A 19,130-nucleotide genomic window follows, 5' to 3' on the forward strand; every position below is an offset into this window, starting at 1 on the left:
TCCACTTTCCATTTTGAGAAACCTTGTCCTGCTCAATCAGCTTCAACTTCTCAAAAATCTGCTACCAATTCCTTAAATGCCAATCTTCAGGTAATTTTCCAGTGGGGCAAAGACAACTTAGTTGATTTCAACCCTTCTAAAACTCAGTCTTGTCTTATATCTCGCAAAAAGGATTCTTCTACTCCTATGCTTATCTTTAGTGACACTCCGATTTCTAGGCAAAATGATATATCTCTTTTGGGGATTACCCTGACTTCTAATCTCTCTTGGCACAAGCACATTACAAATATTGCTTCCTCTGCATCTAAAAAACTTGGTTTTCTCTTTCGCTCTCAGCGTTACTTTTCTTCCAAACAGCTTCTCACTCTGTATAAATCGCAAATCCGCCCTGCCATGGAATATTCTTCCCACATCTGGGGTGGTGCCCCCAAAACCTCTCTCAGGCTTCTTGATTCCATTCAGAAGAGGGCAGTTAGGTTAATTAATGATTCATCTCTAACAGTGTCTCTCCACTCGCTTTCTCATAGACGTACTGTTTCTGCTGCATGCCTCTTCTACAGATACTTCCATGGGCACTGTTCTTCTGAATTGGCTTCTATAATTCCTGCTCTCTCTTTCAAAACAGTCTGAACACGTGCCGCCACCAGCCAACATTCATTTACTGTCCAACTTCAAACCCACAGAACCAACTTTTCATCTTCCTCATTTATTCATTCAACAGCCGTTTTCTGGAACAACCTCCCTTCATACATATTTCCTGAAAATTACAATCTACAGAAGTTCAAGTCCAATGTCAACAAATATCTTCTTTCGTCTTCTCAACCTCCAACCCAAGCACGGTACTAAGTACTATAGGTTCTAATACCTCTCATGTTTGGGGTTCACATAAAAAAAAATAATAATAATAATTAAGCAACAAGCTCTGAAATTTGCACAGTCCCTTGGACATAAAGAATTTAATGCGAGTACTGGGTGGCTAGATAAATTTAAAAAGCGCCACAGAATTGTGGAAAAGGTTATTTGTGGAGAAAGTGTTAATGCAAGCGAAGAAGATTGCAACAGTTGGAGGAACAATACCAGAAGATTTTGGAAGAATATGAGCGTAAGGATGTTTCTAATGCTGATGAAATGGGTTTATTCGTTAAATGTTTATCGAATAGAGCACTTGCTTTTAAGGATGATAAATGTTTTGGCGGAAAACAAAGCAAAGAAAGAATCACTGTGCTAGTTGGAGCAAATATGACAGGAAGTGAAAAATTAAGACTTTTGGTCGTCGGAATATCAAAAAACCCAAGATGTTTTAGAGGCACAAAATCTTTGGAAGTTGACTACACCTTTAATAAAAAAGCATGGATGACAAGTGATATTTTTGAAGAATGGATATTAAAACTAGACAAGCGTATAACAAAAGAAAAAAGGAAAATCGTGTTGGTAACTGACAACTGTCCAGCACATCCTGCCAATATTTCTGCCAAACTTAAAAGTGCGAAGTTGTTTTTACCACCAAACGTAACGTCAAAACTCCAGCCAATGGACCAAGGAATTATTAAAAATTTTAAATTTCATCATCGAAAGAGAATAATAATGAAGATTGTCAATGCATTATCAGAAAATAGAAACTTGGAGGTTACAATTAACCTTAGAGATTGCATCTCTGAACTGACAAAAGTTTGGACAAACAATGTCACTGAATACACTATCCAAAATTGTTTTTCGAAAGCGGCATTTGCATTGAATACAGAAGTCGAACAAGATGAACTGACCCTTTCACAACTGAAAAACTTTTGGATATTATTAGAATCATCTGGAAACATCGAAAATGAAATAACAACGGATAGTTATGTTTATGTAGATAACAGCAGAACATCCAAATGAAGACGAAATACTGCGGAACAGTGTTAGACGAGACCACGATCACGAAGAAATTAATGATGACGCTGAAGAGATGCATCAAAACAACCCGTAGAAAAGCCAACTCGCAAAGAAATGATTAACGCTTTTAAAACAGTTCGTATGGGTCTACAGTTCTGTGAAAATGTTCCTGATAATTGCTCTGAACAAATGTGAGGTTTTCTTTGAGAATCAGACAATTTTTTAATTGTACTGTGCAAACGAAAATTAGATTTTTTTAATTTGTGATATTTATCGGCGAAAATTGTGTAAACGTAATTTAAATAAGTATGTTTTTTAAATAAAATATATTAAAAATAAATGTAGATTCGTTTTCATTTTCTAATAAAAAAGATATTCTCTGTATAACAAAATTTCTCTATAACAAATTTTTTTTCCGGATTTATCAAATTCGTTATAGGAAAGTTCGACTGTATATATATATATATATATATATATATATACACACACACACACTCCTTGACTTACGTACTTAATCGGGTTTTTTCATGTACATAATTCCATTTTGTACGTAAGTCCAACTTCGGTCTTGTAGATACAGAATACATGTACAGTACAGTACAGTACAACACACCGAGATTATAACCCCAAACTTCATCACATACATCATTTTACGATTTGTAACTGAGTTAAATGAGGCTGAAAAAACATACAATGAATAATAATGTAGAGTACAGTATACATTCAAAACGAATTTAATCTAAATACAATGCATAATTAAATTTAATCTACTATCAAATCACTTTACGATGGACTCGCCAAAATAAAATTCCGTTCACTATTACGATATGTAGTAAGTGCTGGTCATTGTGATCACGTTTGCAAACTAAATTTTAATTGTATTAAATGGCTATTCTAATAAAAAGTAGAAATGAAACAGGTGAAATAATTTTAAAATCTTTCACCTATTTCATTACTACTTCATTTCTTTTTTCTGTTATCCTTTACACCATTTTAGTTCAGGCACTGTGTACTTCTCATATCCATCTTTGCAGACCCTGTATTAATGTTTCTTACTACACATTTATATATTCTTTTGCTTCTTTTACTGCTGCCCTGCGCATTTTGGAGCATTTGACATACGATACTTTTCAAAAATTTCTCTATTTTCTCATCTGCTTATAGAACTTATAATTTTACTAGTATATATATATATATATATATATATATATATATATATATTTAAATAATGGCTTAAAGTTTAACATAAAATAAGAAAATGAATAAATGAATAAATAAATATTAAGCTGTCATTGCAGTTTTATTTTGAATTATCGGATATATATATATATATATATATAATATATTTTAAAGGAAGCAACAGTTTAAGATATTATTAATAATAATAATATTAATGGTTTATGGACCTGGGACACTGTTACATGCAGAAAGTACCCAACAACCATAATTGCTATATAAGTTAGTAGTCGTGAAAAGCAACATGCTAATGTTACAGTACTCATAACGCTAATTATAGAGAACAAAGGGCAAACGGAACAGAAATCGCTATCACGGTGAACAAAGGATGGAGCTAAGATAAAGGAGAAGTAATAAGAATAACTTAGTGCTGTTCATCCTGTGACCTCAGCACCTTTATCGAGGGCCAGCCACCGAAATCAAAGGAGGAAACGGCAATAAGTGGGTAAAGCCTCTGTTTCTGACGTGAAATACATGCCGCACGTGGTACATGTGAAAAGTACATAAAGTTAATTAAAATTTTAATTTTAATCAAGAGGCGTGCGTATATTTCATGGCTGACCCAACAGAGGCTGGAAGTAAAGATTAAAAGAATAACAAGAATAAAAAGCAAGAAAAGGGATTACTTACTGGGGTCGTGTAGGTTGTGGCGATCTGTACTGCTGTGGAGTAATAAAAAGTTTAAACTGAATGTGGGCTGCAGTATATGGTATAAACTAGTAACAACTGGTGTAAGAAATCGGTAAAATTAAAATTAAATAAATTAATTAAGTTGGGCTAGCTACCCTTTGCGTCATAAGTTGGAGATGTATTAAAAATAAATTAGATTAGCGAAGTAGTAAATTAAATTTAATATTAATTAAATCAATTACGTTACGAATGTAAAAAGGGTTATGGGTAGGGGATAAACACATGAAGGAATGCAACACAGGATAGAAAGGAATAACAGGCTAGCCAAGTAGTGGTAAATAGTCGCTGAACTTTGTATAGGCGAGAAAAGTGTTTTAAAGCAGAAAAGGAGCATCGCAGGTATTGCATTCGGTAAACTAATGGCTCACGAGAAATAAAAATACAGGGAATAGGAAAACATAAAGAGTACTGAAGAAGACAAAAAGGTGGTGCTAGGGCAGTTCGGGGTTGCTATACCCATTCCTATAGTAGGACCCTGAACATATTTCTGTGAGCATCCTTCAGTTATTTAAGTATGGTATATGAAGATAAAAAATAAATAAATAGATAGATAAAATAATATATAAATGTTAAATGAATACTCCTATAGATAGCCAATGGGGGGGGGGAGTACAAGTTTTCTATAGTACAGTTAATAATACCGAGAGCTTTTTTGATGTGGTAATATAAGTAGGCTGCCGGAAACTGGTTGCTTAGAACCTTGCTGTTCAGGTTTCTGATGTTGCTCACTATCAGCTGTTTGCTATTGCATATAGTAACAATTCTGGCAAACCCTTAGCCATAATTATGAGAGCTTCCTTGGACTCAGGGGAAGTACCCATGGACTGGAGATGTGCAAATGTGACCCCAATTCACAAAGGAGGATCAAAGGGCGACACAAGTAATTATAGACCTGTTAGTTGAACTTCTGTTCCTGAAAAATTAATGGAGGCACTGGTTAAAGAAGCACTGCAGGATCATCTAGACAAGACTTCAGTCATAGCTCAGACACAGAATGGTTTTGTTAAGGGGAAGTCTTGCCTGACCAATTTGATTGGATACTATGATGCAGTCACAAAAGAACTGGATGCAGGGAATAACTTTGATATTATATACTTGGATCTTAGAAAGGCTTTTGATACTGTTGCACATGGAAGACTGCTGCACAAATTGGAGCAGTGTGGCATTGGAGGCAAATTGCTGCTATGGATAAAGGGGTGGTTGAGGGGGAGAAGACAGAGAGTGGTAATCAATGGACACTGCTCATCGTGGACTAATGTTATTAGTGGAGTCCCTCAGGGTTCAGTATTGGGTCCATTATTGTTTTCTGTATTGCTGTAATTGCTGCTATGGATAAAGGGGTGGTTGAGGGGGAGAAGACAGAGAGTGGTAATCAATGGACACTGCTCATCGTGGACTAATGTTATTAGTGGAGTCCCTCAGGGTTCAGTATTGGGTCCATTATTGTTTTCTGTATTTATAAATGATATTGATGATGGTATATCAAGCTTAATGTCCAAGTTTGCAGACGATACGAAGGTTGGCAGGGTTGTCAAGGACACTACTGACACTATACTACTGCAACAGGATCTGGAAAGGTTGAGCAGATGGGCTGAGAGGTGGCAAATGAAGTTTAACATTGACAAATGTAAAGTACTACATATGGGAAACAGCAACCCCAGAGCAAAGTATCAACTCTGTGGTACTACACTGACAGTGGTAGAGAATGAAAGGGACCTGGGGGTGGTTGTGCAGGCAGATATGAAGTTTTCTGAGCAGTGCAGATGGGCTGCAAGAGTAGCTCATGGTGTATTGTCGATGATATATAGGAATTTTTCTAGCAGGGATAAGGAGGTGATTATTCCCTTGTATAAGGTAATGGTCAGACCACACCGAGAGTACTGTATACAGGTCTGGAGGCCTCATTTCAAGAAGGATGTAGAGATGCTGGAACGAGTACACAGAAGGGCAACAAGATTAGTGAATGGAACAAAGGGGTTCTCTTACGAAGAAAGGCTGTTTTGCAAATTACAGTGTCTGGAGACTAGGCACCAGCGAGGTGATCTGATAGAGGTGTATAAAGCCTTGAATGGTTTGAGCATGCTCAATGCTGATGGGATTCTTCCTCTTGCGCAGAATAATCACCTGAGAGGGCATAAATTAAAATGAGAAAAGACAGATGTAGGATAGACGTGAGGAAATTTGCCTTTAGCCAGCGGGTGGTTGGTTGGTGGAATAGACTTCCATCCCTTGTCGTGGAAGTTGATAGCCTAAATAAGTTTAAGGCTCAGCTGGACAGGTATTTCGAACGAACAGAGGGGTGAAGTGGAAGTGGTTATTTATTTTTTTTTTTCGGGCTGATGCTGCATAAGCTTGCTTTCTTGCATCAAATGCCTCTACTAATGCTAATGCTAATAATACTGAGAGCTTTTTTGATGTGGTAATATAAGTAGGCTGCCGGAAACTGGTTGCTTAGAACCTTGCTGTACAGGTTTCTGATTTGCTCACTATCAGCTGTTTGCTATTGCATATAGTGGCTATTCTGACAATTTGAGATAAGATTATGTTAACACGTACTTTTCTGGAAATATTCGAATGCCAATGCGTGAAGCTGAATACATTAAAGTTAAAGGCGTCATGCTTATTATATATATTGACCGTGGTGTAGGAGTTGTTGAGGTCTATATCTAAATCCAAGCAGCCTTGTTATTATCATTGATTTTTTCTAGTGTGAGCTAAGTAGGGTATACATTGGCAAGGTTTTGTATAAAGTTGGGGAAATTTGCTACAAATAAATCATCAATATATCTGAATATGCAGATATCTGGAGGCAGTAATGTTTCATACTAGTATAGGTACAGAGTGGCAATGATAGCTCGTTGGGCTGCCCATAGGCGTACCTATGGTTTGTTGGTAAGCTGTTTTACCGTCAAAAATGTAGTTGTTGGAAATGCACAAATTGAGTCGATTATTGCAATATATAGGTTTGCAGTCTATTACATGTTTGTATCTATTATACAAGTTGTTTAGGACAAGCTTCAAATTGGATTGATCTATGCTTGTAAATAGGCTATTGAAGTCAAAGGTTTGTATATGGGATATATTGTTACTATGTATGGCATTTATAATAGAAATATTGTTGTTGATAATCTTGCTGTCGGGCAAGAAGTTAATGATAGGTTTCAGTAGTTGCTCTAAGGTTTTGCCAGGTTTGTATGCATAACTGCTCTTGCACGAAATAATGAATCTGAAGCCTATTGGATTCTTATGGAACTTTGGTATGCAGTATATACAGGGTGTCCCAAAAATATTGGTACAAACATTAAGGGGAGGTTTTTTTTTTTTTTTTTGTAGTTGTTGGTGCATCGGCTTCTTTGGCCATAATGCACCTCCCAAGGTTTTTGCAGTACTTTGATCCAAGCCCGAGGCAGGATTCGAACCCGCGACCTTTGGGTTGCCAGGCAGGAACTTTACCCACCTGGCTAGCCTCGTCGGCTTAGGGGAGGTAGGTAACATCTAAAGGAATGTGAATCGCATAGGAACCCATAACTGGAAATGTCACCGTCATCAGTTCGTGAGAGAGAAAATTTCTGGTTTACTCATTCAAGCAGTAGTTGCCGCACAAAGAGCATGCATCGATATACGAACTGTGAGCTGGCAAACATGCACCTAGTGTATGGATTAGCAGAGGGCAATGGACGAGCCGCTCAACGAATTTATGGAGAATGCTTCCCAGACAGACATGTACCGGACCACAGTTTGTTTGCGCATGTGCATCAAAATTTGTGCGATTATGGGTCATTTAGAGGTAACAGGAGTAGTGCAGGCAGACCATGTTCAACGCGAACTCCTGCCATGGAAAAAAGTGTGTTGAATGCCGTCCAGAATAATCCTACTACCAGCACACGTGCCGTTGCCTCAGGAGTGTCTTGTTGCAGTGTACAGTGTGTCTGGCATGCCGATTCCTTACATCCCTTTCATCTCCAAAGGGTTCAGTTACTGCTTCCCCAAGATCATCCTGCACGTGTGGCTTTTGCGCAGTGGTTTCTCCAAGAAAGTGTTCAAGACTTGAATTTTCCAGCCTATGTTTTGTTAACGGATGAGACTTATTTCACTCAGGAAGGCTTATTCAATCAGCACAATGCTCATGTGTGGGTACACGACAACCCACACAGTGTGTGCCCCCATGTGGCACAACATTGCTTCGCAATAAATGTGTGAGCAGGTATGGTCGGTGACTGCTTAGTTGGCCCATACCTGTTACATTCCCACATGAACTCCGCTAAATATCGGATCTTTCTTGAACAAGTTCTACAAGGGTTACTTAACGATGTTCCAGCAAATGCGAGATGCAACATTTGGTTTCAATATGACGGGGACGCCTGCCCATTATGGAAGATGTGTTTGTGACTATTTGAACAGGCATTTCGGGCGTCGATGGATTGGCCGTGGTGGGGCCGTTGCCTGGCCCCCATGCTCACCTGATTTATCAAACCTTGATTTCTTTCTGTGGGGGGCCCTCAAATCTATCGTGTACAAATCGCCTGTGGAGACGGAAATGGATCTCGTGGCGAGACTCGTCTGCGCTGCTGCTACTGTCAAAGAAACTCTAGGTGTGTTCGACCGTGTCCGCCAATCCATGCTGCATTGGTGTCACGCATACATCGCGTCTCATGGTGGAACCTTTGAGCATCTGATGTAACATCATTAAATGCATCCATCTTGTACTCCATTGTTAATATTATGTCAAATAAATGTTTGCCACTAATTACTGTCTTGTACCATTTCTGCTTCTTGTGCCCCTGCTACTACTTTCCCGTGACGTTTCCGGTTATGGGTTCCTATGCATTCGCATTCCTTTAGATGTTACCTACCTCCCCTAAACGTTTGTACCAATATTTTTGAGACACCCTGTATATGGAAACTATAATTATTAATACTAAGTTTTAGTTTTCTGTTGATGGCTATTAGTTTTTTTGTTATGATATTGCTATTGTTTGTCACTGGCTTGTATGTATCACTAGAATCGAGTTCAGTATTTAATGTGTGAAAGTAAAAAGCTTTACATATGAAAGCATAGTTACTAGTGGCTTTTTCAATTGGGGCAATAATAAATTGGTCATGTAGCTCTGATAATTGTTTTTTAATTATGGATATATTGCAGATGATAGTGGTTAGTGGAGATCCATGAAGCATTAAGGCTTCTAATTATTTATTAGATTTTATGACATAGTATTTATGTACATGCTTCAATAGGCGTGTGTATTTATAGGCAAGCATGAAGCAGTAATTAAGGAGGTCATGATGTAACTGCTTTTTGAATGTGGTTAGACTGGTTTTTTTTAAACAACCTGAATTTGTATCCATAAGAAAGAATGTTCCTCACTTCCTGGTATGGTATAATCTGCAGGTTATCGGTTATAATATGCCCATGGTGGGGATTAACATATGGCTGTAGTTCTGCCTTGTGGCAAATGCACATGTTAGTGTCTAATTCTACTCTACCCGTGTAGCATGTTTGGTAGTTGTCGATCCATATACAAGTTCAATATACATAGTGCAAATAATAAATCAATAGATAAAGTGAACATAATAATAAATTAATAAATAAAAATATTCAATAAACATGGTGAAAATAAAATCAGAAAAGGACGAGGAAATAAGATTCCTGATCATGGTATTAATTCAAAATTAAGTTTCACTAGGGAAATATAAGCTTATAAAGCAAAGTTACTGACATAAAGGAAGAGATAAAGAAATGTAGGCTAATAAGGCAACAATACCAATATAAAGTGTGAAAAATTAGGTTTCAAGAAAAAATATAAGCTAATAAAGCGAATATACCAATATAAAGCAAGAAATATAGGCGCTGATAAGGCAAAGATACCGATATAAAGAAGTGTGAAAAAAATATGTAAACCGTAACTACAATGTGTAGTTCTGTTGTCTGTAATATGGAAAGTATAAGGTTTTTTATAGAAGATTAACTAACTTTTTATTAATTAAAATTAACTAATTTTAACTAACTTTACCTACTTTTCACATGTACCACGTGCGGCATGTGTATTTCATGTCAGAAACAGAGGCTTTACCGACTTATTGCAGTTTCCTCCTTTGATTTCGGTGGCTGGCCCTCAATAAAGGTGCTGAGATCACAGGATGAACAGCCCTAAATTATTCTAATTACTTCTCCTTTATCTTAGCTCCCATCTTTGTTCACCGGGATAGCGATTTCTGTTCTGTTCACCCTTTGTTCTCCATAATTAGTGTTACGAGTACTGTAACGTTAGCACGTTGCCTTTCACGACTACTAACTCTCTCTCTCTTTCACACACACACACACACACACACACACACGCGCACACGCACACACACGCACACACGAGGAACACTGGATTTTTAAGCTGTAGAAAGGTTTCAATTAATTCATGCTTAGATGATAACATAATAATCCTTTCTTCTGGCCACTTGGCATTCATCCGACAAAGTTCATTTCAGTTTGGTTGTAAATGATCCATACAGGTAAGCTGCATTTAATTTTTAACTGATTTATATCCGGGGAGCTTTGTGTTTCAGACTCTGCTGCAATTGAAGTTAATAAGATATATATTTGGTCTTTTAGCCATATTTTAAAAACACACAATATAGAAATATTCTAAAATATTTGGAACACTTAAATAACTGGTATTGGGATAACAAATACATAAGCTAATCATTTTGAGTGGATATAATGTCTATTTAAAGTTCATAATGAGTAACAGAGATTCCCATATATAATCAATGGATTTATTTATTAGTATTTTACCTTAAATGCTAATTATCATATTTATAAGCAGATAAATGCTACTAATATGTCCTTAAGTCATATATCAATAACTAGTTAAAAGTATATGTGATGACATTGACCACATTCTAGTTTAAACAGCTTTCAAACTAAATTATACTGTATATCTAATGTATTACAAATGCATATAATGTCCAATTGCTGTGCATCAGCATTGCATTTTTTCTAAGCTAAATTTAAATTAATATTAAATTAATTAATATTAATAAATTAATACATACACTTGGATGTGCAAGAAGAATTGAAAAAAGTGAAAATTACTTACACATAATTCAAAATCTGATCTGTAACAACTGCATTCCATTCTTAGAATGACAGACATATGATCTCATAATGATCAGATTATTATCATTCTAACATGAAGACAACCAAGAAATCGTGAATAACCTTGAATAACAACTTTGTTGGGCCTCTGTAGCTGAGTGGGTCTTTTTTTTTTTGGTAGTTGTTGGCGCATAGGCTTCTGTGGCCATAATGCACCTCCCAAGGTTTTTGCAGTACTTTGATCAAAGCCCGAGGTGGGAATCGAACCCGCGACCTTTGGGTTGCCAGGCAGGCACTTTACCCACCCGGCTAGCCCGGTCGGCTGCCGAGTGGGTCAGGAGTGAGAGTGCAGTGTAGCACACACTCTTTGAGTAGACCAGGGTTCAAGCCCCTGACTGCTAAATACTAAATACGGTCAATCTGCCAACCCGCACTGGACCAGCGTGGCAGATTATGGTCCATTTCCCTCAGCATGAATTGTTGAGGAGGCTTCCATCCTGCAGTGGGTTGATAATGGCTGTGGTTTACCTTTTGTTCATTAATGTTTATTTTACATTTTTCTGAATCTTTAGCCCCTAATTTTTTACAAGAACCTAGAGTGATTATGTATGTACTGTATTAAGAACTTCTATATTCCTAATGTAACAGAGAAATAGAAAAGCTAACAAAATTAAACTTCAAGGAATCAATTTTGTATTAAATTAAATAACATTTGAAGAAAGGTGGTAGGAAAACTATAAAAGAAACACTAAAAATCAACCATCACCAACTAATATCATGTAAGCTTACCTTATGGCAATATTTCTTAAATAATTGATGGGATAATTTCCTTCTAGTGACTGTCCATATACTACTGTTACATGGCTTTGAGCTGAGAGAGTTAGTGCTTTTAATTTTTTCTGAATATAAAGCCTAGAAATGAAAGTAAAATGAATGGAAAAATATTCTGATGCATTCAATCATATATATAACACACAAAAATGTACTGAGTCAATCCAAAAAAATAACAAATTTTGCATTATTTTATTTATTTTTTCTAATGATAGCTCCAAACACAAAAGGTTACTGAAATGTACGATACTCTAGTACCATATATGAGTTGAGAAGACAGAACATACTTCTGGGTTCTCAATCCACACGAAGATTGTAATTTTCAAGAAATATTTCCCCCCCATTCAGGAGGAAGGATGCCATAAAGAACAGAAGTAGAAGGGATAAATAAAGAAGATAAATTAGTTCAGTGATAAATTAGAACTATGAATGGATACTGACTGGTTTTACAGAAAGGTGAATTACAAATACTAATTCAAAAGAGAGCCTATGGAAATATCTGTTTAAAGGCAAGCAGAAACAACTGAACATCTGTTTCATTAATTAAGCTGACAGCCCTCTCGTTTGCTAGTCTAGGAATGCCATTGCAGAGGTGGGTACAATATTTTATGGTAGGGCACATTTGTGATTTGTAAAGTCATAGCTGCAGTGCTTCTACGAGCCTTATGATTAAAAATAGGACAAACTGTTGCAGAAAAATAGGATGGACTAAACAAATATACAGAAAGATACAAGGTAAAATGTAGAAAGATTTGATGAGGTGGAGAGGGGAAAGATCACCCAAAATGCAGGTATTTTATCATTGACAAAAGGCCTTTTGTCAATATAACTTAATATTATATTGCACTAATTAGATTAAAAACATGAGAGTTATGGGAAATAAAAGACACTTCAAATATACAGGAAACAAAGGAACAAAATAGAAGAACTATAGCAGTTCAGAAAAAAAAGTAGTGCTGGAAAGAAAAAGCTTAGTTTTTTTTTTCCTTTTCTGAGTCAGAAGAAGAAATATTTATTGCATGCATATACAAAGAAAAGAAGTTGGGGGTTATCTGCAGTAAAGATGTACAGTGGTACCTTGGATTACGAGTAACTTGGTATGCGAGTGTTTTGCAAGACGAGCAAAAATTTTTAATAAATTTTAACTTGATAAACGAGCGAGGTCTTGCAATACGAGTACAGTCAGTCCTCGTATAACACGTGTTTACACTACACGAATTCGATCATACACGATTTATAAATACGGGAACGATATCTTATATAACACGAACCGAATTCGCTTATGCACGAAGCGCCTTTGTGTTTACAAGAAATGGCAGTCGAACGCAGAATCACCCCAACCGAACGCAACCCGATAGGAATGAAGAGAAGATTTTGAAAATGTATTTATGGTTTTTTATATCAGTGAAGGGGAAACACATTTCACCATAATAACGTAAAAACCAACACAATTCCAGCTATCGGTATAATCGCAAATGCAATTAGATGGAGTTTACTACCAGTTTATAACAGATTCCACTCGCAAGAAACTAGAAATTGTTTTTATTGTTTTATGGTAGTAACCCCTAGAAATGTGCTTTAGTGAAATGTGAGGTGTTAATAGAGTTGTCGCTGCCTTTACGGTGTTGTTTATTCAGTTGCTACACGCGCAGCTTTGTTTATGTGTATCAAGCGTGCCTCCTCGTTTTGTAATTGTGCTTTATTCCCTAAAAATGAGTAAAATAATTAAAAGGTGTGAAAAGGAAGCATCCTGGCGAAGACACTGCAGATTCAGAGAGAAAAAAAAAACAATATCGATAAACAGAGGCGGATGGGTCAAAAATTCTTACCCGGGAAAATTTATAGTGGCCTCATACTATGGTTTATGGCCAAAATCACAACGGCCTCCGGCCCACCGGGCTACACGCGTGCAGCTTTGTTTATGTGTATCAAGCGTGCCTCGTCGTTTTGTAATAGTGCGAGCGATGAATCTGATTTCCGTGAAATCCTGAAAAGGAGGCAAAAGCAAGTGTCATTGGAAAGATTCCTTGTTAAAGTCGCACAAAAAGAAAAAATCAACATATAGCAGTGATTCCGTTAGAGACAGTGAAAGTCGTCCTACCCAATAATTAATAAATTCGATTGCTTTATGTATATTAAATTTAAATATTAAAAATATAAAAAGGTATGTATTTTGTATTAATCATTTTACAGTATATGAATATTTTTGAGTTTTGGAACAAATCATCTGGGTTTCCATTATTTCTTATGGGGAAATTCGCTTTGATATACGAGTGCTTTGGATTACGAGCACGTTTCCGGAACGAATTATGCTCGCAAACCAAGGTACCACTGTATTCTTGTCCAGAAATTGGAGTATTGTTGAAGATGAGAACTTACCTAGAAATCAGCATGCTCATCTGAATGGGTGATGGAATCTTTCCCTTTGTCAATTACATACAGATAGTTAATAGCTACATCATACCTAATGGTAACTGACCTGACAAACCATTTTGTTTTACCAACAGACTTCTGAAATGAGTCTGTTATATTTTCCTTGTATCTGTTAACAAGGAAATTGCAAAGGTCCACAAAAACTGTGCTGATGCAGCAAAGCGATTAAGAGTAAAGCTGTTTCTTAGAAGATATATTTTGGTACCACACTATTTGCTTTGATATGAAGTGATTTTTATCCTTATAAAAATTCACTTAAGCTGATTTTGTCAGTCTTTAAATTGTCCTATTTTCTATATTAGCAAGGCTTGTAGTTTTCAATTTCTTAAAAACATTTCCAATTCACCTAGGAAATGTTTACTGTAGAACATGTGGCAGCCAACTGGGAATGTTATTTATGACATTAAAATGGTTGCAATAGGCAGTCTGGAATTTATGTCATATTAGACAGAAATTTTGTCAATTTTAATATCAAGGACATGCTAAAATTGCATATTTATTTACCAAATTTCAGGATAAAAGTTCAAATGAAGGCTTAAATATATGAATACTACAATACTCCTCTGACCGTTTGGTTGTCCCGGAGTATAAACAGAAAATTAATTTATTTATATAAAAATAATATTTAGAACATAATGAATAAGCTTACAGATATATAATAGCTTATATGGTGCAGTTCTTGTTACGAAAAATAACTAGTTTCAGTTACAAGAATTTTAATGAAAATAATCCTGTCTGGTGAAATATATCAGTGCAATTAGCATACCTCTGCCAATCTGTGTCCTCTTCAAATGATTTGATGGGTACAAATATTACAACTGACACTGGTCCTTCCCAATAGCGAAGACTCCTTTCTAAAACTGATAACCTATCCATAGACAACTGCGTGACCAAAGTAATTAAAGGACGGGGGTGTTCTAAAGCACTAAAAATAAAGTTTTCAGAGATAAAAATGACAAATTATAATGTCAATTTTCGAGTAACTTAAGTTAAGTCAAGAAATGTTAACTACTATTAATATTTCATTGCAAGTTATGACTAAAATTTATGAAATGTTTCACTAAGGCTTGAAAATTCTATATAAAAATAATCATCAATTTTAACTCTACAACAGACAATATATAGATACATATATACATAAAAACATAGATACCTGAGTAAAAGTCAACTTTGGGTATAAGCGGAACCCCAATTTTAGGTCTCAGAAAGTCAGAAAATGTAATGGCCTTGTGTATAAGTTGATATTAGAAAATGTACTTTGAAGGCACAGCCCATGCCCTGATTTTGTATATTTTTGCATAATAAAATAGGCGAAGTGTGCAGAATTATTTAATCCAAAACTTTTTTTTAATAATAAATGAATGGATTATTTATATTAATGTAGTTTATATAATAAAAGACTGTATCATTTATCTTAATTTATTAAGATTAAACAACTGTTTGAAAATCAGCAACAAAAATGAGTTGCAACTTATAAGTGATAGTCCATGCATTGCATTCGTTTTATATAGAACTGAGAACAAGATGAATTTTTTCCAGTAACATTAAAAAATTAATTTAAGTTATTAACATAGATTTTTCTCCATATGTAGAAATCTGACAATGATTGACAAGAAACCTGGAATTATACAAATACATAATTTTTGACTTATACTTGAGTATCTAAGGTAGCCTATTTTTAAAATAAAACAACTTTTACATTTCTTCTTACTTATTTTTCAAATGATAAATCTGTTGTCAGTAACAGCATTTGATGAATCTTCACAGAAGGGGTTCAACTTTCCATTTTTGATGTTTTGGAAGTCTCGCAGGTCGTCCCATTTTGAATTCTTGTAATGCCAAACAACACGAGGTTGGGAATAGCCATGAGATAAAGGTTCCATTGGAGAAGAGACAATCACCAGGTTGTGATCTGAAGTGCCTAAAGGACCTCTCACTTCGACCGTGTACTTAGAAGGGTTGTTTGTGAGAAAAAGATCAAGCGTATTGGCTGTATGATTAGGATTGTCCGGTATTAGCCAGCCAGGAGGGCAACTAATGTTTGCATATGCTGCATTAACAAGTTTATGAAATGGAGTTTTGGAGTCATGGGTTTTAATCATATGGAATTCTGTATAACAGCCAAAGGACAAAGATAGAATAGATCTAATATATTCACAGTAATTTTCTACGAAGATAAAAAAAAATGAGCATCCTGCATTTTAATATTCCACAAAGACAACAGATGGTATGGAACAGTTTCAGTTTGTGGCAAGAAAACCTAAGTGCAGCTATAATTGCCAGTATATTCCTAATGATCAACTAATAATATAAAGCTAATGACCACCTGAAAGGGCCATTTTTTTCATGGCAACCACTCAGATCATATTTTTTGCTTTTAATGTATTTATCTTTTTAATAAATATCATAATACAGTCTGTCCTCGTATGGCACGATAGTTGTGTTCCTAGAAACCCTCGTGCAATGCAAAATCATGCAATATAAACAACAGGCCCTATGGGAAAAGTGGGGTTAGGTGCCGACCACCCAAGATCGAACACACATTTGGAACCAAAACATTACCAAACACAATAAATAATCGGGTAATTTTAATCGTTATAAAATACTTACGTATTTTATAACGATTAAAATACGTAATAAAACATATATAATTTTTATTATAATATAATAAAAAATATATTTTTTATTATAATATAATAAATAATAAAAAATAAATATTTTTATTATTTATTATAATAAAGTATTTTTAGTATTTTTTAATACTAAAAAAGTATTTTTTACGAATAAAATACGTATTTTATTCGTAAAAAAATTATTATATTAAATAAAATAGTCGTAATAAAATACGTATTTTTTAATACGTAAGTATAAATTATAATACGTAAGTCGTAATAAAATGCTTATGTATTTTATTACGACTATTACGTAATAAAATATTGCTAATGCTTTTGCTTCTATCATAAGCAAACTTGTTTTTTGTTTGATTTTCTATCCAAACAGATGACAGCCGTTCCATCTCTTCCAATTCTTGTGTCTTAATCTAATGGTTTTTAATTACACTTTGAGTTGTTCCTGCTATGAAAGTTGTTTTTATTTTCTCCGCATTCTTTGTAATTCTCGGCGTTGCCTCATTTAGGTCTGTAGCACGTGCAATATCACATGGTCTTTCATTTCGCTCAAAGCGTTTCACAATTTCATATTTTTTCTCTATCGACAGAGGCGGACTGGCCATAAGCCTTACCCGGGAAATCCCGGTGGCCGGTGTGATTTTGGCCATAAACCGTAGTATGAGGCCACTATAAATTTTCCCGAGTAAGAATTTTTGACCCAGTCCGCCTCTGAAAAAAAGAAGCAATATCTATCGATATTGCTTCTTTTTTTTTTTCTCTCTTTGAATCTGCAGTGTCTTCGCCAGGAAGCTTCTTTTTCACACCTTTTAAGTATTTTACTCATTTTTAAAGCACAATTACAAAACGAGGAGGCACACTTGATACACATAAACAAAGCTGCGCTCGTATAGCAACTGAATAAACAACACCGTAAAGGCCGAGATACACTATTAACACCCCACATTTTACTAAAGCACATTTCTGGGGGTTACTACCATAAAACAATAAAAACAATTTCCAGTTTCGTTTCTGCTAGTGGAATCTGTTATAAACTGGTAGTAAACTCCATCTAATTGCATTTGCGATTATACCGATAGCTGGAATTGTGTTGGTTTTTACGTTATTATGGTGAAATGTGTTTCCCCTTCACTGATATAAAAAACATAAATACCTTTTCAGAATCTTCTTCATTCCTATCGTGTTGCGTTGGGTTGGGGTGATTCCGCGTTCGACTGCCATTTCTTGTAAATACAAAGGCGAATCGTGCATAAGCGAATTCGGTTCGTGTTATGTAAGATAACGTTCCCCTATTTATAAATCGTGTATGATCGAATTCGTGTAATGTAAACACGTGTTATACGAGGACCGACTGTACAAATAGTAAATCAAAATACAGGTCCTATTCAAGTTACAAAAGAGCTCCACAAGGTATATATATAATTTTAAAATAATGTGCACAAATGAATAATCTTTGAGTTCATTTTTTTTATAATCAAAAACAAATGATTTCAGTCAACAAATTATGTCGACTTAAACCATTAGACTGAAAAACTGAGTTCTTCATTGCTAATTATCAGTAAATCACTAATCTTTCTCATGAACAGCAACAAAATCCCATGACCTTCTTAACAAACTTCCTCATACTATAAATTAATTACAATAACATAAAATGCCTTAATTTAAAAACAATTTTACTGTAAATATTTTTATCAATGTTATACAGGAATTTTGCTAGCAGGGATAAGGAGGTGATCACACCATTACATAAGGCAATGGTTAGGTCACATTTTGAGTACTGCATTCAGGCTTGGAATGCCTCGTTTCAGAAAGGATGCAGACCTGTTGGAATGGGTGCAGAGAAGAGCAACTAAGTGGTAGATGACTCTCATCAACCGGTGCAATACCACAACTTTCCTTATTGGAGGCTTGAAGTGGTGGAACCCATGTTTAGTCTCCAGAGCTTAGTTCCAGTCAACCCTTGCCAAACTCTTCCCATCATGCAGTATGACTGATGACTTTTGAGGTTATGATGAACATCATGGCGAGATCTAATCTTCCTTACATTTCGAGGGTACAGCTCTAAAACGGTGTTCGCAGGCCGGCCGCTAATTAGTACACCGGACCAAACCTATTGGTAACTCTTTAGGAGGCTACCGAATAAGCTAGTGTATAATTGTGCTACCTCTACTCTGCCAGATAGTGACTGGAGGGAGTCCGAGTAGTGTATATGCAGGGGGCATTATTGAGGCCACGTTATGTCAAGGATCTGAGTATATTGTATATTCTTACAATGTTTTTTTTTTTTTTTTTATGTGAACCCCAAACACAAGAGGTATTAGAACCTATAGTACTTAGTACCGTGCTTGGGTTGG

General features: G+C 35.6%; 1 protein-coding gene across 1 annotated transcript in view; it reads right to left on the minus strand.

Moving 5' to 3' along the window:
* The window catches only part of LOC150080470 (xylosyl- and glucuronyltransferase LARGE2s-like), a 115,364-nt gene that overhangs the window by 48,881 nt on the left and 47,353 nt on the right, over nucleotides 1-19,130 (minus strand). The window contains exons 7-8 of the mRNA XM_090380702.1: nucleotides 14,916-15,074; nucleotides 11,675-11,797 (exon numbers count right to left, since the gene is read on the minus strand). Coding sequence (XP_090236828.1) covers nucleotides 11,675-11,797; nucleotides 14,916-15,074 — 282 coding nt within the window. The remainder of the gene's footprint in view (nucleotides 1-11,674; nucleotides 11,798-14,915; nucleotides 15,075-19,130) is intronic.

The sequence above is a fragment of the Mastigoproctus giganteus genome, chromosome 9 (genome assembly GCF_048544385.1).
Source record: "Mastigoproctus giganteus isolate SK-2022 chromosome 9, ASM4854438v1, whole genome shotgun sequence".
NCBI lineage: Eukaryota > Metazoa > Arthropoda > Arachnida > Uropygi > Thelyphonidae > Mastigoproctus > Mastigoproctus giganteus.